General features: G+C 37.9%; 1 protein-coding gene across 1 annotated transcript in view; it reads right to left on the bottom strand.

The window, feature by feature from the left end:
• The window catches only part of LOC134535701 (nucleoporin Nup37), a 77,600-nt gene extending 53,696 nt beyond the window's left edge, over positions 1-23,904 (bottom strand). The window contains exons 1-5 of the mRNA XM_063374897.1: positions 23,681-23,904; positions 18,865-19,083; positions 17,472-17,622; positions 6,983-7,199; positions 5,300-5,459 (exon numbers count right to left, since the gene is read on the bottom strand). Of these exons, the coding sequence (XP_063230967.1) occupies positions 5,300-5,459; positions 6,983-7,199; positions 17,472-17,622; positions 18,865-19,083; positions 23,681-23,833 (900 nt within the window). The 5' untranslated portion in view covers positions 23,834-23,904. The remainder of the gene's footprint in view (positions 1-5,299; positions 5,460-6,982; positions 7,200-17,471; positions 17,623-18,864; positions 19,084-23,680) is intronic.
• Positions 23,905-25,352: the final 1,448 nt, after the last annotated feature.

Genomic DNA, 25,352 nt, shown 5'->3' with positions numbered 1-25,352 from the left:
AATCCTTGACAAAACATCCAAAAATCCTTGAAAATATGACAAGCATATCCTTGAAAATCCTTGTGATGACAAAATAAGTATTTTGACCCTGAAAAATTGTTATTACTTAAATTTCTTAAAAACTAATATCCATCCAATGAAGTAATGTTTGAGAAAATAATATACTTAATAAGTTATTATTGTTCCTTTAACCAGTAGGCTTAAAATACTAATTAAGAAATAAATACACGCAACCAAATCAGTTGTTCTTACTATAAAATTCTGGTACAAACAAAGTTCTTATTATTATGGAAAATAGTACAACTGAAATAGTCATTTCAACAAAATGCCTTCACGTAACAATGAAAAAGTATGTAGGCAGAATAATGCAAACTATTTGGTTTATATTTTGTACATTCAGTGTTCACATAACTGTTTTTCACAACACACTTATTTTATTAAGTTTCTTGCTTTTTTCCTCAACTCAGCAGTAGGTTTAAACTCAGCTACACGCTTCCTAACAGAAACCTGCATCAAGGCATTCAGCATTGGTGCCTGTAAAGATGACCGATGTGCTGTCTTGATTAGTTTGAGCTGACTGAATGCTCTCTCTACACTCGCGTTGCTGTGAGGGAGTATCATCATTGCTCTTGCTAATTTGCCTAAGGTTGAGAAACGTGGTTTTCCGTTCTCCTCGTACTTGAAAACTTTGTACCAAAATACATCAACTGCGTCTGAGTGTGGACAAATGGATTCAGGTAAGTCCCAAAGCATGTAATCAAAAAATTCTGCATTCAGAGAATCGTGTTCTCCATCAGAAATTACATTTGGGAAAACTTCGGCTTTGCACCATCTGATGACATGCTAAGGCAGTTTTTCCAAGGAATATCATCTTTCTGAAATGACTTATTTACAAGATTAAATAAGTTCTCACCAGTTGCTTTGCCCTCAATAGCGACAACCTTGTACAAGTGTGTTTCTACTTGCTGACTAACAAAATATCTGGCCAAAATAATCATCTGCCTGTGCACTGTTATGTCAGTAGACTCATCAATTAAGAGTGTAAAAAATGTTGTTTTCATGACATTGACGATTTCTTCGGAAAAAGCCAATGCCTGTTGGATGATCATGCCAGTTTTTGTGCGACCACAACAAAAATTTCTAGCAATGTCCCTGTCTGGGAACATTTTTGGTACTAATTTAGTGAAACTATCACTCAGGTTCATGGGCAAATTGTTTTCGCAAACAAAGTTAGCCCACAAGTCCGCATCAACACTCCCATTATCATCTTTAATCACAAAGTGTGTGAGCGAAGAGTTTTTTTCAACACATCTGAGATTTTTTTTGTGGCTCTCAGTATTGCCATGACGGTGCAAATCCTTCAACCCTCCATTGGAAACGCAAAGGATAGAATTACAAACTGTGCACTTCGCCTGGAAAACACTACTCCCAGGCTTCACCCATTTCAGTTCATTCTCCCATTCCCGTTTATAATGTTGTTTGAACGGGACGCTTTCTGGTGATGTCTTTTGTTTTTTATTCATCGTTAACGCGCACAAGAGGCTACGATCAAAAAAAAACTTTGCTTAAGAAATTTTCAGTTTCAATAAATAGCTGAAGCGACGACGTGTTTCTCTCGAGACAAAGTTAACAAACATAAACAAGTGGTATTCATCGTTAAGATTCCTGTTTACATTCAACACGGCCATAGAAGAAAACGGTATGGGTAGGCGTAGAACTTCAATGATTCATTGCTGTGTCGAGAATGTTGGTTCTCGATTCTGCCGCGAGCGGTAAAAATTCTTTCATGAGAAATATCGATAGTCAATATCAGTGTGTCTAATGGCTATTTGTTTAAAGATTTTGCCCATTGGGGCAACACTAAAACGTGTAAAGATTGCGCTCCATGTTGAATGTGTCTATGCATATTGTATTTGTTTACAAACGTACGTTCGTGCAGTTTTGTGCTTAGCTTTATTTAAAATCCGTGATATTCGTTCAAAATCCGGCAATCCGTTTAGAGGTTTAAAAATACGCGAAAACGGATAAAATCCGTGAAATCTGCAGGCCTGCCCTATTACTTTATTTTTAAAAATTCAAAAATACTACATTTTAAAGGTAACTTTCAGAATAAAGTACTTTCATTACTAAGTATAAAAGTTGAGGCTTTATTGATGTACTTTATAACGAGATTCTACTGTACTTAACTCTTTACATGTAAACTTATGAGTTTTTTTTTATCTACATTCATTATTATTATTATTTTTAAGTAGGTTTATGCAACTGGAAAGAAGGAAAAGCTGATTTTTGAAGAAATATGCTTATAATACTTTGTTTTCTCCTGTCTCTTAGCTGCAAAAAAAAAATTAGGCGCGAATGAAAAACCTGTTTACAGGATTTTTTATGGTCTAATACAGGATTTTATAACCATTCTTGGTGGCATCCCTGTACTAACCTACTCACTTATATCACTAACTGAATCTGGCTAATCTTCACCGATGGAAATCGGACGGAATATCAAATTTTATACTTGCGTAATCTTGAAAAGTTATGTAAATAAGTGTTTATGTGTTAAAATATTGCTGACCGATTATGATGCTTGAAGTAGTATTCATTCATATATTTGTAATGAAAACTGGCCAGAGAGTAGTGTTATAAATATAGGTTTGACAAAATTAATATTTAGTTTTCATGGTAGTTTTGGCTGGACAGGTCAGTGATGTATAGGTAGAGACCCCGAAAAATGCTGAAGCGCGAAATTCACAAAATAACGCGAAAATTTGATACTTTAAACAAATTTTGCGACTTTCCTTTGATTTCGACATTGTCGCGAAATTCACGCTTTTTCGCACAAAATAATGCCCTTATGTCGCAAGTTCTATTTATTTACACCATCATAAACATAGGCGTGAAATAAACATAGACTGAAAGACTAGTGCCGTGATATTATCTTCGTTATGACACGTTACTGAAATCCACATATTTTTATTACTTTGTTTACAAGCAGTAAATAATGCCATCGCAAATGAAAACAAAATGTAACAAATGTCAACAATCAATATGTGCGCACTACCAACATAACAAAATTGACTCCACAGTTTTCGTGTTTTGAATAATGGTTGTTTCTGCCGCAAGGCGCACTGGTGTCGATTTTTCTAACCTAATTTATTGCATGGAGTTAAGATGGCAGTCATTTTTGCGTGCACATATGTATCTATGAGTGTTTACAAATACCGCCCACATTTTGTAAGTTATGTGATAGAATTGAATTTATGATTAAGATACCGAAAACTTTGACAATGTTTCATCGCGAAGGAGAGATCAAATCGGATGGGTTTTATATTTTTGATCAGCGGGACAAAATTATGATGTGCAAGTTCTGCAACGTGCGGGTTGATTGGACACACAAAAAAAGTGCAAAAGACACACAAAACAAAACAGAAAAGACAATTATTTTGTCAAGCAAATTCTACCGTGTCTAAACTAATCTCAATAGGCGACAGGGTGAATAAAGCAAACAAGCTTGAAAGTGCAGAAAACAAGAATTTGTTTCTGATTTTGTTAATATGATGCTGTAAGTTAACATTCCTTTGGAAAAAGCTGATCATCCAGCTATGAGGGAATGGTTTAACACCCATGTTGAAGAAGGTTAGCCTTATTTATTTAGAAATGTTTTCCCCCTCTAATAAAAGTTCATAAGCATATGTAGGCCTACAATATTATCGATTAACTTACCTTTAGGCCCAACTTACCTTTACTTCAAATAAATATGCAAGTACCTCAGATTAACAAACACATAAATAGGATGGATTGCATTGTGAAATGGTGAGCACACCACAAGATATTTTTGACTGATTGATTGATTGATGGTTTGACTCTGTAATCCAGCAGTAATCTTGAAAAGGTTAGGTTAGGTTTGGCTAAGAATTGTTTTGAGTAAATTAGCCCATTAATATTTTCAGCGATAACCTTATAAATGCTTCCTATTTATAAGTATATTGTAAGTTATGTATACATTTTAGGTGCAGGGGATTTGCCATCAGCCAAAACTCTTGGAGAAACCTGTGTCCCAAAAATTGGCCAGGCAAATAAGGAAGCAGTAAGGCATGCTGTAGAAGACAAACAGATTGTATTCTTGTGTGATGAAACGACAGACAAAGTGGGCCGATGTACGGCAGAGTCTGCTACTTTGTAGTGCCTATCCGCTATGAGGTTTTTTTTTATACCGCCATTGGCATAATTTTTTCACAATTTTTTGGGGTCTCTACTGATTGCTTATTTTTACACTGATTTTTTGCACCGCTTGCTTATTTTTACACAGATTTTTTGCAACGCTTTTGTCATTTTTTTCCCACCGAAATGAGCCAGTTTTATTTACCATTTTCTGGGGTCCCTATATATAGGTTGTGAAGGTTAGATGGCACCCTAGAATTCGGAAGTAATTTATAATCCTGTACTCAAATTCTAATATTCAGAGTACATTTAAGTATTGTGTTAATTCAACCAAATATAAGTTAAATGTATTTGATTCTATAGCCTTTGACTTTTCAACTTTGGTACAAATTAAATTTATGGAAATCGTCACCAACGTTGTGGGGTTTTAAGTTTAATAGTAGAGAAAAGCTGAAGAGAACAACCATCCCACATAGACTCAGAACAGCTGCATGGACAGCTGGATCTGGAGGTAAGGATTGGAACTTGGACATTATCACAGACCTTTCTTGTTGCTGATATCACCGATGAGGTAATATTAGGAGTAGACATCATGAACCAATATGGATTCGTTATTGACATGGAAGGACAGGTACTGCGTATTCAAGATGAAGAGGTGGCCTTGTTTACTCCCGACCAATTAAGAGTTCCTGTAATGCAGCGAATCTGTTTCAATTCCAGTAAGCCATGAGCAGATAATAGCAGCTAGGATTATGGGAGACTAGGGGCAATATGAAGCAAGACATGAAGTTAGGATTGAAGACACTCCTGGTCGCTCAAAGCATTTAAGGTTCGGCGAGGTTGTACCAGTCAGGGTGGCAACCTCGACTCTCGAACAAGGGTTCTCAAATAGGGAGACCCAGTAGCTAGCTGCGAACCAGTCTCTCAGTGCCGTTACACTGCAGAGAACCCAGAGCCAGGACTCGCACATTCACTAGGCCGAACCATAACGCACTTTCTACGGTCTCCACGAAAGGTCGTTTTAGAGTAGAATCACGTATAAACCATAATTTGGTTTTGTTTCTTTTCTTCCAGGCGTAAAGTGGCAGGATACCAAGAACTGAACTCACAGGTTCAGAGTCGGGATAGTTAGTTGAAAGGCACGCACCATGAGGTTGAGAGTGAGGAGCGGGGTGTTGCTGTCGGCCTGCGTGACCTTGAGCTGGTGGTCCGGCTGGCCGGCCGTGGCGATGTACTGCTCGCTGAGCCGGGAGAACTGCACGCGCTGGCCGCCGCCCCCGTACAGACGCCACGTCTCCACGGGCTGGCTGCACACACCAGGCGCACCTCTGTCCACCAACTCTTACACTAGCTCGGCTCCTGGGCTGCAGCCGTGTCCTCGGTGACGTTGCAGTCGCCCGTCGGGGAGCAGGTACCCGCCAGCAAGCTCCCTGGCGATGGCGACGCCGAGGACACGGCTACGACCCAGGAGCCCAGCTACTTCAGACAGTGGCCGTGAAAGCCTGCGAACATTGTCATACACTCATTGATATACAAATCTAAGTCACTTAAATCTTACAGACTTTATTCAAACAAAATTTTTCTCAAATTTAGCTTGTTTGTTTTGTGAAGTTACATGATCATACACATTGCAATGCAATAAATAACAGACAATTATGTCCACACCATTTATAAGAAGGTAAAGATTAATAATGCAGAGCATTATCACTGAAAAAAAATTGAGTTAACCTTTATTTAATATTTTAGTAATAGTCTGTATAAAGCTAAGCCTTCTTAAATGTCAGTTAAAATGATCTATGTTGTTGCAAGGACTCTTGAAAATACAATAAATCAATCTGTAATGTCTCTGCAGCATACGCATGAAATGAGACTTAGAAATTACTGTGTGTTGTTTCTCATATGTGTCCTTATTTACCTCAGGAGCAGATTTCCCTAAACAATATTGCATCTTTCAAGACACAAACTAAGGGCACACAAAATAAGTTCTATGTGCTCCCATCTTAGCCTTAAAATTCTAACATAAATTACAATTATAGCATTAAAATACAGGTATTATGATGTTACACCTGGCATACACACAAACAGTACAGTGTGTTTTATTGATTATTTTAATAAATGTGTGTAAAAAAGCAAATAATTTTTTTTTATTTGGATAGTAATTGTAATTATGTAACTTGTCAAAATGCGTGTTTTACATTAGATCTCAGCAAACTACCATTTTTGAAAGTTTGTACATATTTTACGCTGAAACATTACTAAACATTATTATACATTTATTTATTTATTATAATTGTGGGATGCACAAGAGTAAATAGGTTGCAAGGGTATGCACAACATTACAAAAACACAGAAAAACAATCAAACAAGACACAAAAAACAAGACAAACAGTGGACACAGACACAAAAAATAATCAAATAATGAATTTATCTTACTCTACAGGAAGAATTCTGATAAAAAATGATAGAAAGACATTCTGAGCAATTCTGAGCCCGATGTGCCACCACCTCCCCCCTCTCACCGCCACCCTCTACGACCGCCGGTGTGACGTCAGTGCTTCGCTCCCGAGAGCTGCCGAGCGAGGACGAACGGGCAGTGAGTGGCGAGCGCTGCGAGAGGAGGGAGCTTCACGCACCTGTCAGTGCTGCAGGGGGAAACGGGCCTCGCCACACACGGCCCTGAGAGCAGAGTAGCCGGGTCCACATGTGGTGGCGCCCTAAACCTCGACCAACACTTCAACCCCCATTGCGATAGCAATTACAATGGCCACTAAGCAATATCCAAGTCTCATAGAGCAAAACCTGAGCCACGATGTGCGACTGTTGTAATTACCTGGAGGTGGCCAGATCCCACAAGAGCAGGTCTCCCGCGGCGACGGCCGCCACACAGCAGCTGTTGGCCAGCGCCCAGTCCGCGGACATGAGGGGCGCCAGGCTGTCGCACCACAGCACCACCCTCTCCGTGTCCATGTTGTACAGGCCTACCACGCCGTTCTTCTGGGCCACCAGCAGCCGGCCCGGCTCCTCCGGGTGGCAGCACACCGCCACGCCTGCGGGCCCACCGGTGCTCACCCTGTCCTGCCCCGGGGTCCGCTGTTCTCATGTCGCCCCAGACTACAGACTAGTAGTGTATCACGTTTCTTCAATCGAGCTTAAGTGTTGCGGGCCTCACTATATCATGCACATGTTACAACCATAAATTAACATAAAATAATGAATGTCTTTTTCACAACAATTTGTTTGTCATTAGTTTGCAAGATTATGAAATTACATACCTAAAATTTTATTACTTACCCCTAAAAAACTGGTTTTATATTAAAACACTTTTAATCTACAAAGCAAAGTATTTCAAAGTTTATAAAATACTTTTCTGAAACTAATAAGTTGTGATACTAAATTATATAAAAGTATAGTAAAGTATGTATGAAATGTTAGCTTTGACTTTATAATTCATATCTAGAAGGACATAAACATTTAAAAAGATACATATATAAAATATGCTCTTTAATTAAATGAAACAAACTTTGGCAAGATTTCTTACATCAGTTAAAAATGCATCCAATAGACAGTGAGCAATCACAAAGTGCTATAATGCTTCTGGAAATACAGTACACTGGGTCATGGATTGAAGACTCCTAGCAGTTGGGAGTGATCTTCAAGCCATTCAAGCCGAACGAAAAACTGCACGTATTCCTGTCAGGACTGCCACAAGAAGCCCAGAGGCATGTTTGCCTAATGGGCCTGGCTTGGTAAAACACTTGCCCAACAACAATAATCTAACAGAGCAGCGGTTCACCACCAGGTACAAAGACCAGAAGAAACAGAAATGCAAAGTATTAGCACAATAGGTTTGGTTGGGCCTGCACAGCCCTCCACTTGGCAGCAAATCAAAAAATGGTTACTTAAATGCACGTATTGTTTTTAAATATTGTTACGAATGCAAGCAGGGCTGCGGCAGCCGCAGGTGCCGCGCTGGCTGACACGTGGCCGCCGCAACATGAGCCGTGCCGTGCGCGCCTGGGTCGCGCTTCCCCTCCTCTCCCAGCGCAGCTGCCGACGCGTGTCGGCGCGGAATCACGCGACTGGCCCCGGCCGCGCTCGTGAATTCTAGAAGGCCACTGGGCCTATGTGAGCCTCCGGGGAGTTTTCCCGCGGCAGAGTTTCCGGAGCGAGAGAGTCCCGAGTGAAGTTCCGAGCGAGGCGACGAGTGGGTCCTCGGCGACGGAGGTCCACGAGGGGTGCTGCGGCGAGAGTTGCGCCAGAGGTGCGGCCCAGCGACGTGTGCGGTGTGTAAGAAACCAGTGACTGGGGAAGCAACATTTTTTTTAAGTGCAATTGATTATTAGGCATTTTAGAAGATTATTTGTTAATGAAGTAAATATTGGCGATAAATAAAACTGTGTAGTAGAATATTAAATTGGGCTATCCCTTTACATACCCGTAGTTTTCTTCCCATAAGGATTTATTATTTTATTTTTGTTTTTAGTAAATCGTAACAATATTGTTCCTGCAGTCCCCTTGAAACTTCAGACGCTCTTCGATTGTGGGAATGAAGAATCAAAACAATATTCCAGCCAGTTGAAATCACTCCAGCTTTTGAACACAGCGAGGAGACTTAGGCTTGGTTTAAAACTACACAAGAAATGCAAGAGACAAAACATTTAAGGAAAAAAAAAAAAAAAAACAGTTTATAAAAACTTAAATTTAAAATCCCAGACAAAAATAAAACCTCTATAAAGTAAAATATAATATGTATTGACCTTTTAAGTTTAATATAAGTAGTAATATTTTAATCCAAGCATCATAGATTCCGGGGACTACTAAGTAAATAAAATAAAAAGGAAGTTAACAGCAGCTATCCTTTCTACAACAGCATACTTTCATTGTCGCTCTTCTGTTTGGCTCCATCTCTCCCGGTCCTGCGTGTCCTACATTCCACAGCTCAAAATAGCTAGTGAGGTTATAATTTGTTATTATATAAAATATGAAAACCAAGTCATCATTAGCCTAATATTGTTAAAGTATTACGTACAGACTTAGTTATCTCACAAGGCCTCAGTACTACAGTTGTTTTGATGACAGTGTACTAACCACTGCGCGAGTCACGCAGTGAGTGATATGGACCAGCAGGGCGTGACCAAGTGCGGTGACCTGAACGGCCAGACGTCACCGTCATTGACGGCTGTGTCTAGTTTGCAAGTTTTCCTCAGGAAATCAATTCAGATCTAGACTCAACAATTTGATATTTACCTACGCTGCCTAGGTAAGTTACTTGTATTAAAATTTCATTTTTTTTTTGTTGTGTTCTGTTTTTATATTTTATTTACTTTATTTACACTTGGACAAAAATATTACTAGTTATATTAAACTTAAAAGGTGAATGCAATTTTTTTTTTTAACTATTTAGGTTTTTTTATTTTTGTTTATGTTTTGTTTCATGCTTTTTAAACTATGTATTATCAAATTTAGGCTAGATTTCAGACCCACGTTATTGTGTTTAATGTATTGGAATAAGAATTTACTGCTTTCCGCTCCACATTGATGGGTCATCTGTAATTAAATATTTTCATTTATTTTGTGATGTTAATGGATGTGTGTGATCTAGTATCAGGTCAACGTGAAATAGTATCATACGGGTTCATAAATTTACAACATTTAAATTCATCATAGTTTATTAAGTAATATTATAAGGAGATAAGACAAAAAAATGATAACTTTGATAACTCTAAACTTTATACAAATTTTCCTAGCACGCGACGACCCATTGATACCTATATCTAATGCCAGTAATGTTCAGGGTTAAATTGAATTTCATGAGCATCTAGCTAATAAATAAGTTATTCGTAAGAAAATAGTCCGGCTTAGTTCAGGGGAGGGCAGTTGAAACTCCGTTCTTCTCGGACCACTGATCTCGTCCTCAGCTTTCCAGGATATACGAGCAGTCTTGCTGTGAAAGAAAGTCTAAACTACGATCCAGTAGCAATACTGATGATGACAGCTACTGTTGACGCCATTCCGGGTGTGCTGAAAAATCTTTAGATTGGGCAGGTCTCACCAGCGCAGACAGGAACTGCAGCATGAAGATGATCGGAAGTCTTGCAAGGACGGATATTCGCCCGACGCGGTAGTAAAATTAATTGCGAAATGCGACTCCCTATTGTCTGCATGACGAAGAATCAGACTACCTTCACTTAAGACTTGCAAAAATAACTAATTACGCGGTAGCCACGTATCTTCTTGTCCTCTGCGCGCAATTCCCGAACCCAGGAACTGTCACACGCACAGAGAACGTCCATTCGCTCCGCAGTTCAAAACTTAAGTCCCTCGTTCCTCCCGAAAATGCCGACCAGCGAGCATCTCAGCTAGGAAGAATAATTAAACAACCTCTTTTCTTACCTGGCGAGAATTCAATACTCGAAGACCATAGCTAACAGTATCTACATGATGCGAAGTCAGTAATAAACGGAACAATACATCTCAAATAAATGTTCAACAAAGAAGAATAACATCCCAAATATCTATGTCAACTGATGAACTATGGAATATATCTGGGTCGTCGCACCATGTACAATTTAGCATTTTCATACATTACATAAAAATGTATAGTTACTTTTACTTAGATCATAAAATACAAAGCTAAGATACAACAATAATTATAAACATGTAAACATGTCCAAATGTTTACAGAGCCGCTTCAAGAAAATTTTAATATTTATGACATAACATTATTGTAAATTTTCTTAACTCATACCTTCTTGAAAGAAAGAAAAACATTTGATTACTCTTAAAATTGATAATTGACAAACATAGACAATATTATGCAATTTGTTTGATGTCAGTCTCTTTCATTTTTGAATGTTTTCTAAGCAATCGTGCTTGATTGTAATGTTTGTGGTATTACACATAAAATTACAATTGACATCATCATATATTACTACCCTTATAACATAACATGACTTATGTTTATGGAGATGATAAACAAAGATGCAAATTTTTTTTTCAACATCAATTGACAACATGAATCATACATAATACTTTTGTATACAACTGTACCAAGAATAAAATTGATTTGTTACTTAATACTGTTATAGTCTGTTCGGACGTACTGGTTCGCTGACAAAATCACATAATTTACAAAAAGTCGATAAGTCTTAACAGATGAAGTTTGTACTTATATGAGTGTAGATCGAAGCACGGTGACCTTAATCACTCGCTAGCGAATTACCATCGAAGTAGCATATCGTATACCAACGATCGTTTTCACGCACTTCACTCCCTAATGAGGCTGTATTAATTAATGTTAATGTTCACCTATTTCAATGGGTGTCGGTGTAGGTTAATTTGACAATTCCCTATCATTAACCGTTTCTCTTGTCATCTCAGTTTTAAAATTTCATAACATTGCGTCTACACTAAAGTTTGCATCACTAATTCATGTAATATGAATAAAACAACAAATTCATTAAGAACTATGCTCTCTTATATTTACAGTCCTACTATATATATAGGATGTTTCTAAACATATTGAAACCACATTTTATTTTATTATTTTAAGTATCTCTTATGACTGCATATTAGATAAAGAAAATCAGTTAGTAATTATTTTACCAATAACAATTTCCTATTTTTGTATGACAAGGCGTGCGAAAAATGAAAATCACACTTAAATACCAATAAATGCAACATCATTCAAGTTCTTGATTTGTAGGTAATATGTCGTGTTGTGTAATGAAAACATGAATAAGGTAAGAAGAAGAGAAAAAGAACGCGATAGAATAAACAGGAGCATGGAGAAGGACATCATACAGATTAGGATAATCTCTTTCAACAATAGAAGTAAACAAATAGAAATCAATATTTTCGCTTTCATTGTTTTGGAGTATATGTTAGAACGAGTGTATAAGGACAACTCTAACAAGTATAAATGAGAGAATAGCGACTAACTCATGGACAAGCAATATACGAGGAGTGCTAGTGGGAAATAATCTCGAGGTACTCATTCCATTGACAGCTAGCAGTTGTTCTTCGTTTGTGGGCCAGCTCTTTAGTTAAATTAGACTTGCAGCAATATCAGTTTCATGGTAGATATGTTGTCCGTTGTGAATTAGGCAATTGGCAGAAAAAAAACAAAATTTCAAATCTTCCATAAAATTCTTCATGAAAAAAAAATGTGGCATCGCTCAATACTTAACATTGAAGCTAATCACGTCACACTACCCCATTTAGGTGTGGGCAACTAAAATCGACGTAATGCAATCACTGCACGAGATGTCCGCACTGGCCTACATTGCTCAGTGGACAAAAATAATAACTACGACAGCGCGGTGCGCCAAGATGTCCTCACTGGTTTCTATTATCCAGTGAACACAAACAAAATAGCCGCTTCCAATGTTTAATAACTTCAGAGATGCAACATACATTTATCCATTCGAAATGCAAATATAATTAATGATCAAATAAACAATTCTGCTTCACCCCTTTCTTCACTTAAAACATAACTACCACCTTGAAACAAACATTCAACGATGTTATAAGTTACTGCAATTCATACTGTTTGTAGCGTCTCAGCTGTGTTAAATTGTAATTTCCAATCACTTCCTCGCTGTCCAAAGCCTTCAAGGTGTAACAGTTCTCGTTGATTATGTCGCTCACTCTAAATGGTCCTTCATACAGGAGAAACAGTTTCTTGGTAACTTGTTGCCATAAATTACTAATAGGATTTGACTTTTTCAGAACGAGATCTCCAATATTAAGTTTGTCATTGCGTGTTCTCTTCTGTCCTCTTCTACGACGTTCCGCGGCGAGGTGAAGGCGCGCTCTGACGAACTCCTCCAACTGCTCTCGCGTTTCTTCTTGCGTATTTGCGTCCTCTTCATTGTCTTCCTTATTCTTGTCAATTATAGGTAATAAAAGTGTGGGTAAGGCCTCCGAACGTTCGTGTGACAAAATTTCATGGGGGGTTAATCCAGTTGCAATAGGTGATGTGAGACTACCATCACCGATGCTTACTGGTTTAAATATGTCTCAGGATTCGTCGCAACAAAATTAGTGTTCTGCTGTGCGACGTTGCTGCGTATTGGTTCAATACCTTGACTATTCGAATAGAAAAAAGTTGGGTTGACAGGTTATTGTCTCTGGAAGTACTCGGGTTGCTGTAACGATGACGATGGATGATTTTTGCTGAATGAAGGCAATGATGTTGAACTGGCAACGTTGCAAGCTGCGGTGCTTTGCAGTTGGGTAACTTGCAACTGACCCGAGGGATTTGTTTCAGGTGGCAGTCGGTTCCGTGGACTTTGAGAATTCTTACCATAATGTGACTCGCCATGATCATCGTAATACTGCGGTGTTTGCAGCTTAGACCGAATGTAGTCTTGCTTAAAATTCCTTGGCGCGTGTCTGCATTCTCCTTGTCGCGGCGACCTGGGAGGCCGTTGAGGCGAAGATGACGGAATCCTATCGGGTCCCCTAACATCTTCTTCCCGACGTGGTGTAGTCTGATCCCTAATACTGTTATACCTGTTTTGCCAAGCATTCGGATACGGTTGTTTATCAGCACCTTTACGTCGCCAATTACTACGATAGTTACCATTGGTTCCGTTGTCGTGGTACCACTGCTTTTGCCTGTGATTTGTTTTGTTTTGACGCCAAATTAATGTGTTTGCCTGTGGTGTACGATGTATATTCGTATTGTTCGTGTTGTTATTTCGTCGTACCCACGGTTGGTACAATGGCGGCTGCTTGTTTGGCGGCTGTCGCTCTCCTTCCTCTCGAACATTCGTGTTGGCACGGCTTTGCCTGTCCAAACGATCGTAGGCTAGAAGTTGCTCACGAAAATCAGATATATTTTCAAAGTTTCTGCCGGAAAGATGCAGCTGATAACGCATTGGCAACTGTCCCAAAATTAAAGCTATAAATTCTTCGTCATTCATAACAATGTCCAAGTAACGCGTTCGCTCGAACATGTCACTAAGATGCGCCTCTAATGACCGGCCACGCTTTGGATCGAATTTTTCGCTATGCAGCTGCGCGCGTAGGTTTCCTTGCATTTTCATACTCCAGTGTTGGCGTAGGAATAGTTGGCAAAACTCATTGTACGATTCTGTGCTGCCTTGGTGAACCTCCCACCAGTAGTACGCAGTACTTTTCAAGCAAGAACTCAAACAACGCATTTTCTCTGATTCTGTAAGGTTAAATCGGTTAGCATATTCGTCTAATGATTTTAGAAATTTACGAGGGTTTTCATTCGTTTTTGCAGAAAAAGTGGGTATTTCTTCGGCCCAATGACGCGCAGGATGATTAATCGTAGTGGCGGCATCTAAAACTAATATCCCTTGCCCGTTTGCCGTGGTTTGTGTGACGTTTGCCGTGCTTGCCGACTGGTTGTCTGTACGCAACGTCGAAGCCGGAATGTGACGATCGGGTTGTTGTGTTGACGGCGATTCCAATACACATGCGTTAGTATCATGTAAAGATATCCTGTGTGCGAAACTCTCCAAACGTTCGATTTTATTAATTACCGTCTTAAATTCTTGCGTAGTGTCAGTCTCGTGTTGCTGTAGCATTTGCTGTACGTGAGCGAAACGTATTTCCATGCCAGTTGTGGTTTGCGTAATTGTTTCCTCTGCTACCCGCCTAGCTGTGTCCTGGCACACGGTTTCAGCATTCTCTATGGATTGCTGCATGCATTGCATCTGAACTTCGACAGAAGTAAATTTCGCGGTGACTGAATCGCGAAAATTTTGTGCTTCTTCGCGTACATTATGTATTTGTGCAGTGACGTGTTGCGTGAATTCAGAGATCTTATAGTCTACTCTCGCTAATACCTCCGTTTGCATTTTATTTAGGTTTTCGGTTATTTTTGCGCTTTGTTCCGCCGCTTCAGCTCTTTGACGTGTTAATTCCTCTGAAATAGTTTTATTTTGTTCCGCCGCTTCATCTCTTTGACGTGTTAATTCCTCTGAAATACTGTTTGTCTGCAATGTTAGTGACGCGTTTAGCTGATTAGAAAGTGTGTTAAAAGCACGCATGAAATCATCCATCGTGGTTAAATTCGTTCCCGTCTGTGATGTGTTTTCTACTGCACTAACCGGGTTTTCTTTCTCTTTGGAAAATGGAATTTGTTCTGGGGAATCGATGGCGCTTGCTTGCCCAGTTACTTTATTACTTTGATTATCAGCCAAGTAACACCTAACGGGTGATAAAACCTCGCTGTATGAACTATCACGATTTTCTGTTGAATTATGCTCACATTCCTCGGTGTCGTTTGCGGCTTTGCTTCTGTGGCGTAGAAAGTACGTACTTTCGTCACCTGACATAGCTTCTTCCTCGATGTAGGGACAAGGTAAATGGGAGAAGGAGGACGTTATTAAACAAAATGGCTACCACCTATCCTGAAAATGGCTTAGGACAATCGAGGCCCCGTAGTTGTGCGCCATCTATCAAATTTAGGCTAGATTTCAGACCCACGTTATTGTGTTTAATGTATTGGAATAAGAATTTACTGCTTTCCGCTCCACATTGATGGGTCATCTGTAATTAAATATTTTCATTTATTTTGTGATGTTAATGGATGTGTGTGATCTAGTATCAGGTCAACGTGAAATAGTATCATACGGGTTCATAAATTTACAACATTTAAATTCATCATAGTTTATTAAGTAATATTATAAGGAGATAAGACAAAAAAATGATAACTTTGATAACTCTAAACTTTATACAAATTTTCCTAGCACGCGACGACCTATTGATACCTATATCTAATGCCAGTAATGTTCAGGGTTAAATTGAATTTCATGAGCATCTAGCTAATAAATAAGTTATTCGTAAGAAAATAGTCCGGCTTAGTTCAGGGGAGGGCAGTTGAAACTCCGTTCTTCTCGGACCACTGATCTCGTCCTCAGCTTTCCAGGATATACGAGCAGTCTTGCTGTGAAAGAAAGTCTAAACTACGATCCAGTAGCAATACTGATGACAGCTACTGTTGACGCCATTCCGGGTGTGCTGAAAAATCTTTAGATTGGGCAGGTCTCACCAGCGCAGACAGGAACTGCAGCATGAAGATGATCGGAAGTCTTGCAAGGACGGATATTCGCCCGACGCGGTAGTAAAATTAATTGCGAAATGCGACTCCCTATTGTCTGCATGACGAAGAATCAGACTTCCTTCACTTAAGACTTGCAAAAATAACTAATTACGCGGTAGCCACGTATCTTCTTGTCCTCTGCGCGCAATTCCCGAACCCAGGAACTGTCACACGCACAGAGAACGTCCATTCGCTCCGCAGTTCAAAACTTAAGTCCCTCGTTCCTCCCGAAAATGCCGACCAGCGAGCATCTCAGCTAGGAAGAATAATTAAACAACCTCTTTTCTTACCTGGCGAGAATTCAATACTCGAAGACCATAGCTAACAGTATCTACATGATGCGAAGTCAGTAATAAACGGAACAATACATCTCAAATAAATGTTCAACAAAGAAGAATAACATCCCAAATATCTATGTCAACTGATGAACTATGGAATATATCTGGGTCGTCGCACCATGTACAATTTAGCATTTACATACATTACATAAAAATGTATAGTTACTTTTACTTAGATCATAAAATACAAAGCTAAGATACAACAATAATTATAAACATGTAAACATGTCCAAATGTTTACAGTATACATATGTATATATATATATATATATATATATATATATATATATATATATATATATATATATGTGTGTGTGTGTGTGTGTGTGTGTATATATATATATATATATATATATATATATATATATATATATAACTACTACAATAGACACTCTATCCACACATCCACATGTGGTTTTGAGTTTCAACCTGAAATCAATAATCCCACTTTTTTTCTTTTCTTTGATATTTTGCAAATAAAAGTGATTAAATTCAGTACAGTAGGAGGACACTAAGGCTGACTGATTACATACCAATTATCAGTTTTAGTTTTCTATATTAAGTTTTTGGTCTAATTCATGTACTCTTCCTTGGTTAAGTTGAGTTAATTATAATTTACTTATGGTAAGATTATTATTTCACAGATTTAGTTTCAGATTGCTAGCCTTATTACTTATTAATATTTGTATTGTATCTAGCTAAATTATAGGTATATATAGTGCAAAATGTCTTATTCAACATACTGGTTTTCTTTTGTTAAGATCCAGATATGTAAATATATGTCGTGAATTCATAATTATGACAGATAATTCTAAAGATATCTCCAACGGCTCGCCGCTGACGCACTCTCCTCTACTATGCCCCTCAGGCGATCAGTGGCAAGTGGCAACTGAAAGTACCTGGTGAGTCCAGGCGGAATGTCGTCTTCAAAGAGTACTCCTCCCCAATGGCCCAGACCTTGCAAGAACAATCGTCACTTGCAGATGCCAGAAACCACCCGTTCGGATCGTAGGTGACCGAGTTTATGAATCTCGTGTGGCCATTTAAAACCTGCAGTACACACAAAAAAAAATTTATCACTTGAATATTTTTGCTTAAAGATTGTCTTAACATTCACCACATCAACACGATGTACCACTGTTGGCAACTGCTCAAAGAATAAACGAATTACAGCTGAGTGTCTTATCGTATATGAGATTGGAAACGGAGATGGAGCCGTGGTGGAGCGTGCAAGCGGTGGGAAATGGGAGAACCCCAAGAAAACACACAGGCTTGCAGAAATGTTTGCTATGTCTCCCACCGCCGGTAATTGATGCCAGAGCAGTAAATTTACTGGAATCTGTAACAGTTAAAATACCAAGGCCTATAAATGGATCACAAGAGGTCCAGTGGCATTAATTTTTTCATTGTAACTCTTCCTCATACACAGCTGTGTTTTTTCAGTAAACAATTTTGCAGGAAGACATTTCAATGTAAACATTACCTTTGTTTGTCTTGTCAATTTATTGATTCACAAAACACAACAATGAAAAATTTTCACGAAAGAATATATAACCGGCTCTATTCAGTAATTGAGAAAAGGCATATGAGGTAACACTCTAAAAAATAGTTTAAAATTTTATAAATGAAACCAGAAACAGTTATTAGCGATAAGAAAATGTTTTTAAATGGCAATGTGTACATCTTATGGTTTGAAAACAGTGTAAACTTTAGTTAAACAAAAGGTAAATTGTGTTTACTTTCTGTAATAATCACCCTCCTTGCTTTTTTTTTTAAGTGAAAACTTCTTTAGCCGCGTTCAGCGATTTTTGGTAGGGGCAAAACTTATGGGTTCGCGTCACCGACATGCTAGTGGCGTGTTGCGCCAGCCTGTGTACATGCATCCGCATATCTACACTAGTACATTGTATATACTCGACTGTATCATGTGCGTGCGTGTTGTACTCTTTGTTTGGATGGGTAAAATCTTGTGAGTTCGCATCTTCGACATGCTGTAGTAGCAGTAAGTGAAGTTAATTTGACCACGTGAATACATGACCTAGGTCTGACATCACTGGTAAGTCATAGCTGGGTAATGAATTTTTACGTTATTTTGACATACCACTGACATCTGTAGTGACTAAAAAATGACGTAAGGATAAATTATATCATGCTGACATCGTACTGATATAATACCAAAATCATTTTCTTACGTACATTTGACGTAGAAATGATGTCATATTACACATTTGGAAAAAATGTTTTAACTGTTCAGTTCTGGTGACAGTCCCCATGCAGTGTGGCGAGCGGTACCTGGGACACGTGACTGGTGCTCAGGTCGCAGTCGACGACTCTGAGCCTGTGCGTCTCCTCCGCAGTCTCCGCCGAGCAGAAGGACAGCACTTGGGGCAGGCCGCTGAGGGAGGTTTTCGGGTTCCACGCCAGCGAGTAGACTTGTGTGTCCACAGCTGGGTGGTTGAAAACACGCAGGATCTCGCATTCTAACTGCTTTTCCTGATTGTAGTCTTCTTCCTGCACAAATATCAATGGCAAATATTTGCTTCAGTATATGTTAAATAATTAGAAACACAAAAACTTATACATGGCTCATTTTAAAATAAGCCACAAATGGCATGGTGATGCAGGAACTGAAAATAAGGTTACACAAACTTCTACCATACACTGGGCTCCAGCCACTGTACTCAGCTCTATGCCCGCTCGCTGGAACTGTCCCAGGCCATCAACGAGCTATCTTCTGATACATTCCATAGAATCTAATTAAAGTTCGTTAAAATTTGCACTTGTAAAATATCTGTGCAATGCAGGCATATTCGTACTCAAAAGAAAACTTCTTGGTAAAAACCTGTAGCACTGATGTCTTTGGGATCCACGGGCGAAAGTGTTGCACGAGCAATATAAAATGAAAAAAAGGTACTGACAGTCCCTCATAGCCAAGTTAAAACATTCACAAACTGCAATGCCTCCACGAAGTCGAGGATGGGTCCGAAGTATTGGCAACACTGCAGTCGACCGCAGGCTCCCGCGCGCAACACAGGCGCAAGTGAACCTACTCGCGGCCAGAAGAAATGGCTGAAAATGCCAAATACGAAATATTTCTTGTTCTAATAAAGTTAGCAATATGCAACCGCTGACTTTTTTTTTCTTTACTTTAAAAGGAAAAATAGTGCAGGCTCTATATATTTGTATATCTTACAGCCTGTTTTAGACACAGTAACGTCTTATAAATCGACCAACACCAGCTGCACGCACGGAAAATTGTCACGTTTGGCCTGAGCCGAGCGTGCAAGAACCGGCCAACCGCCGTGCGAGAAAATCTTTTATAAACAGGTTAAGGTGGGCTTTTTAACTAATTGTTCATGATTATATCTAAACAAATTATTTAAATTAAATTTGCAAAAACTGTACCTAAATAATTGAAAATTAAAAAGTAGGTAGGGCAATTTTTCATCAATGTTTTCTTATGACGTTATCACGTAAAATTATTGTACGTACACTGACTTTACAGACAACCCCATTTTTTGTTTATTTGACTTATTGAAATTTACTTCATCAATCCAGTTGACTTCTTAAAAGTAATGTTTCGCTTTTTAGACCTCTTTTTAGGTTTTCCTGGATATTAAACATGTAAAATAAAATACTTATTGATTTTTTTCTACAATATTAATCTGTAGGCCTACGATGATTTCTGTTGTAAAACTGCAGCAAACAAGCCAAGTACAAAATTTTTATCTTAAAAATTGTAGAAGATGTAGAAAACACTTTGGAACATACAGTTCCCTATCAAGTCGCCAGACCAGGGACGGCCTTAAAAAAAACTATAAAATATTTTATAAGGTTGCTTAGGAATTACAAATTTAAGATGTGCCTATCCTGAACTAGCAAACTGTTCACGTGATTTCACAGTATTCTTAATGCAGCTATACCAAAACCATCACCATATTTTAAAGTACATATTTTTAATATTGGTAACCTAAAGTAACACAATTTCACAGTAGTTTTAATGATGCTATAGTAACCCAACCAACTGTCCACAATATTTTTAAGTATTTTTTAAGTTGCTAACGTAACCTATGAATTGTTCGTTTGTACGTGATTCAAAACACTACTTTAAATGAAATGTCAAAAAAAAATATATATTTTCTTAAATTTATGACATTTGGACCAACAACCAACAAACAGAAAATATAAACATTAAATGTTTCCCTACAACTGTAATACTCAGTCATATTAAATACTTTTACTATAAAACAATACCTTGGAGGACTTAATTTCTCCAAGATAAACATAGAAACCAGTAAATGGCGACAGCACTTTCCCTATATGGGTATTATAATGTAAGTTGAAAGTATGATTTCTCATGAATTTATTAACGCTGTTTTCAGGATAAATACAGGACATCTCTAGTGTTGGAACATAGGTAGTATTTTCGTAATTTTATTTTAACTGTGCCAAAATGCTGCGACGTTTTCTACACTATTTGTTTTCCATTTAAGATAAAGGTAATACGTGGATATCGCAGCTTTTTCGAATGGAAAGGATAAAGTATTGGAAAACAGTTTTCACACACTATACACGTTTCTAAATTTACTCCAAAGTGATGGTTTCGTAATTCCTAATAGTTTGTTAAAAAATAAATTTTTTTTATCTTACATTAAAATACCTGTACTTTTACACTGCCATCGCCATTCATTATTTAGCCGCAAAAAATAGGAATATATGTTTCCCATGTACGTGAGACATTCCTGAATTAACCCTGAAAGGAAGGTTTCTTAATTCCTACTGGTTTGTGAAAATAAACAGTTTACAGTGTATATTACAATACTGTGTATTCACACAATCACTGACATTCATTGTTTACCCGTATGGGTTTAAAATTTTTTTTGGAGAACTTCAGTCAATTTAAATGTTATGATAAAATTTGTTTAAATGACTGTATCACAAGTGTAAGGAATTTTTAAGGCTTATATTTAATGTTTGTTGTTTTATTAGATTAAGTAATTGTATTACAAAATATTTGTTTTGTTACATTTCATTTAAAGTACGCACTATTTTGAGTTAAAATTGTAAAGGACAAGTCTAATGGGAGGAAAAAATATGAATAGAATGGTAAATACGTAGAGTCGCGGTAATTATATGCGAAAAAAAATGCTAAAAATCCGAAAATACTTTTATTCTATGCTCTTTCACTTCCTGTTTTCAAATCAACCGGCGGAGATAAGAAATTCCAAATACTTTAGGAGCTATCAAATTTTTTAATTTTCATCACAATACCTGGGTATTCATACGGCGATCACCATTGTTTCTGGTTTACGAGTATCTATTATGTTTCTTATTGGACAATTTTGTCACGTGACAGTTCCGTGATTGGCCAGTATTCAAATGAACCAATACGTGATTATTTATTTATTTATTTATTAATGTTCCGTCGGAGGTATCGCGACGTAGGTGAACGACTACATCATTTCCTTCTAATGGCAAAGGAAATGTACCCGCCTCCAACTTAGGTGGGTTTTTAACGTTTCTAATTTTAAAGTCTTATTTTTTATTTGGATATTGTTGCGCAAGTAATAAGTAACAAAAATATTTTACGTGAGTTGTTAATGTTCATCCTTTCTCCCGGTTTGTTAGGTCAGCTCAGTTACATTATAAATATTTTAAAACTAAACAGCCATTAAAATTAATTCACATTATTTTTTATGTCCGCTTAGTTTGAAAGTATGTATTAATAATGTAACTGACCTGACCTAATCGACCATTTAATTTATTATGCATTCACGAACACACGGCAAAATAACAAACATGGCGACGTTTGAATGGTTGTACAGGTGTTGTATTGCAAAATTAAAAAATTCGACATCTCCTAAAGTATTTGGAATTTCTTATCTCCGCCGGTTTGAATGAAAAGAGGAAGTGAAAGAGCATTTAATAAAAGTAATTTCAGATTTTTAGAATTTTTTCTCTCGCAAATACCGCTACTCTACATGTTCAAAATTAAAAAATTTGTTATCTCCTAAAGTATTTGGAATTTCTTATCTCCGCCGGTTGATTTGAAAAGAGGAAGTGAAAGAGCATAGAATAAAAGTATTTTCGGATTTTTAGCATTTTTTTTCGCATATACCGCTACTCTACATATTTACCCAGAAGATACTGCACATGAAAGAAATTGTGAAATAAGAAAGAATTATGACTGTAGGTTGAAAAAAAAAATCCTTTATATTCGATGATCATAATTCATTATTATAAGACAATACCTTGTACAGGTTAAATTTAGAGGGTCATGTGTAGTGTGTGAAAACTATGTTTTCAGATTTATTTATTTCTGTTCTAAAAATTTTTAAACAATTCCATATCTGATAGTTACCCAGTCTTGGCCTAGATCTTTAAGTACTGAAATTTAAATCCCCGTCTTTTTGGAAACAGTTTCTACTACACTGTATCCCTAAGGCCGGGTTTATAGAAAACGCAAGAACGCAGAAACGCAAGAAACGCAACTACGGTAAAAGTCCAACCTTAACTCTTCTACCAGCACGTTTATAAAAAACGCAAGACACGCAAGAACGCAACGCAGAAGTTGTTGAACATTCTACTTCTTGCGTTTTCTCCTTGCGTTTCGGCCTTCTATACTGGTTGCTTTAGTATGTGGAAACTGAAACTGTCATGTAATGCATATAGAAGGCTCTGCGATTGTAATCGTTACGCTTGTGTTTCTTTATTTATGTTTTGGTCTGGCATTCTTCTAGTGAATACAGCGCAATGGAGGAAGCTGATTAATTTCTTATTCAGCTTATCCAAAATTTTCCCTGCCTGTACGATAAGTACAACAAAGATTTTAAAAATAATCATGACTTATTCCAGAAATTTTATTTTTTGACGTTGGCGATGGCCGGCGTCCTTGCGTTTTTTATAAACGACTGAGAATTTCTTGCGGTTGTCACGTCCTGCGTTCTTGCGTTTCTGCGTTCTTGCGTTTTCTATAAACCCGGCCTAAGGCTCTCTGGAGAACAATATCAAGTTGCAGCTGGTATCAAGGAAGAGTAGGGCGACAACAATCAGCGCAATGTCTCAGAAAAGTCGCTTTCCATCAGAATAATAAAAAAAAATTACTTACTTTAAACTTAACCTTAGCGATAACAGTTGTGTCGGAGAATGCAATACACAGAAGATCAGAAGTGTTCTCATAAGGTGAAAATTCAAGTTGACATACTTTACTATTAAATAATAAAGAATTAGTTTTTAACACCGCACCTCCCGCCAATTCCATTCTACCTCTACACCACAGACTATCTAAACGATAAATAAACAAACAACAAACAATACTACCATAGAATAAGGTCACACCATAGCATAGAATAAAGAGTAGTTAATTAACTTCGCACCTTCGAGCATGGATGCCTTCGAGCATATTATATCATAGAGAGCTCATTCGTCTTTGGTTTTGAAAACCGGGATGCAAGCCAGCTGTTGAAAGGTTATTCGCCGAATACCTCCCATAAGAATCAATGTAGCGGCTGGCAATCGTGCGTGTTATTTTGGTTTTGCGGCGTCCACGATAGGTTTTAGACTTCGATTGTGTAAATAAATGTGTTCATCAAACAACATAAATATAAATTGTTGATGAAGCGTGTCTAAATTGTTTGGAAATTACTTATTTCAACACAGATAATAAAGCGATGTTTAGCCAAATTCAAATGTATTGAATTGATATGGTTACTTCTTGTGTTTCGTATGGATGAAATCAAAGATTTGTAAAAAGAATCATTGTTTCGTTTCACAGGTAAGGTTGTGTATAAATATATTTAGTTTAAGGGTTTTGAAACAAGTTAGGTGTAGTGAAAACCTTAAAATGTAGCTATAGCCTATTTTAAACTTCGTTAATTAAGCAAATCAGTATGTATCATATATTGCAGTTAACATTAGTGTGGTAATTATACAAAAAAAATTTTTAAATTTTAATTTTCAAAAGATATTCCTTTATTGCTCCGCAAAGAGTGCTTTGGATGTCTCAAACTTAATGTAAGCGACCATACATGCGATGAACCATTAAAATTGTAAATTACTGATAAACTAATTGAATTATCATAATGCTGTGACAAGGCCGCAGCCTAAATGTTCTTATGCTAAGTGGGGGTTCGAGTCGATACATGTACTGAGATTAATTTGTGGGCACCGCCGTGCAAGGGGCACGGACCCGAGAGAGACTCTTTTTCAGGGCCATGATGTCACCCATGTGAGGCATGATTTTAACCCCCTTAAAGCCAATCCTAGTACTCGCCACTAGTCCGCTCTCAGCGTCGGGTATGCTCTCCACCTACGCAGTGGGCTCTTACGGCGTCACACACACCATAACACTTAGGATGTTGAAATAAATAAATACAAAGAAAATTGTATGTCCTCATTTATTAGTTGCTACTTCGTCTACACCTTTGATTATATCACACATCACCTGCGGCACGAATCGGTTCACATGGTGCGACCTGACCACGTGGTCACACTTTACAATTCGGTAATTAGCATAAAAAGGACCATAGTGGTCACTTATACAATTTTTTTAACAGTCCCCCCGACCGAGAGAAGCACTGAGGAATTACGAACGAAAGATTGAAGATGATTAAGATTTAACGGAATTACTTAGCAGCGCAGGCAAGCGGTGAGGTCCCCGGGGTGCTCACTGCTCTCAGTCGGTGCTGGCGAAGGGCTGGGGCGAGCTCAGGCCTCTGCTCGCCTAACATGGCGTCTTCGCGCCGAACTAATTACTGTTATACCTATATACGATTACGTGC

The sequence above is a fragment of the Bacillus rossius genome, chromosome 10 (genome assembly GCF_032445375.1).
Source record: "Bacillus rossius redtenbacheri isolate Brsri chromosome 10, Brsri_v3, whole genome shotgun sequence".
NCBI classification, from domain to species: Eukaryota; Metazoa; Arthropoda; class Insecta; order Phasmatodea; family Bacillidae; genus Bacillus; species Bacillus rossius.
The sequence above is the reverse complement of the archived record's forward strand: the minus strand, read 5'-3'. Positions and strand labels throughout refer to the sequence as shown.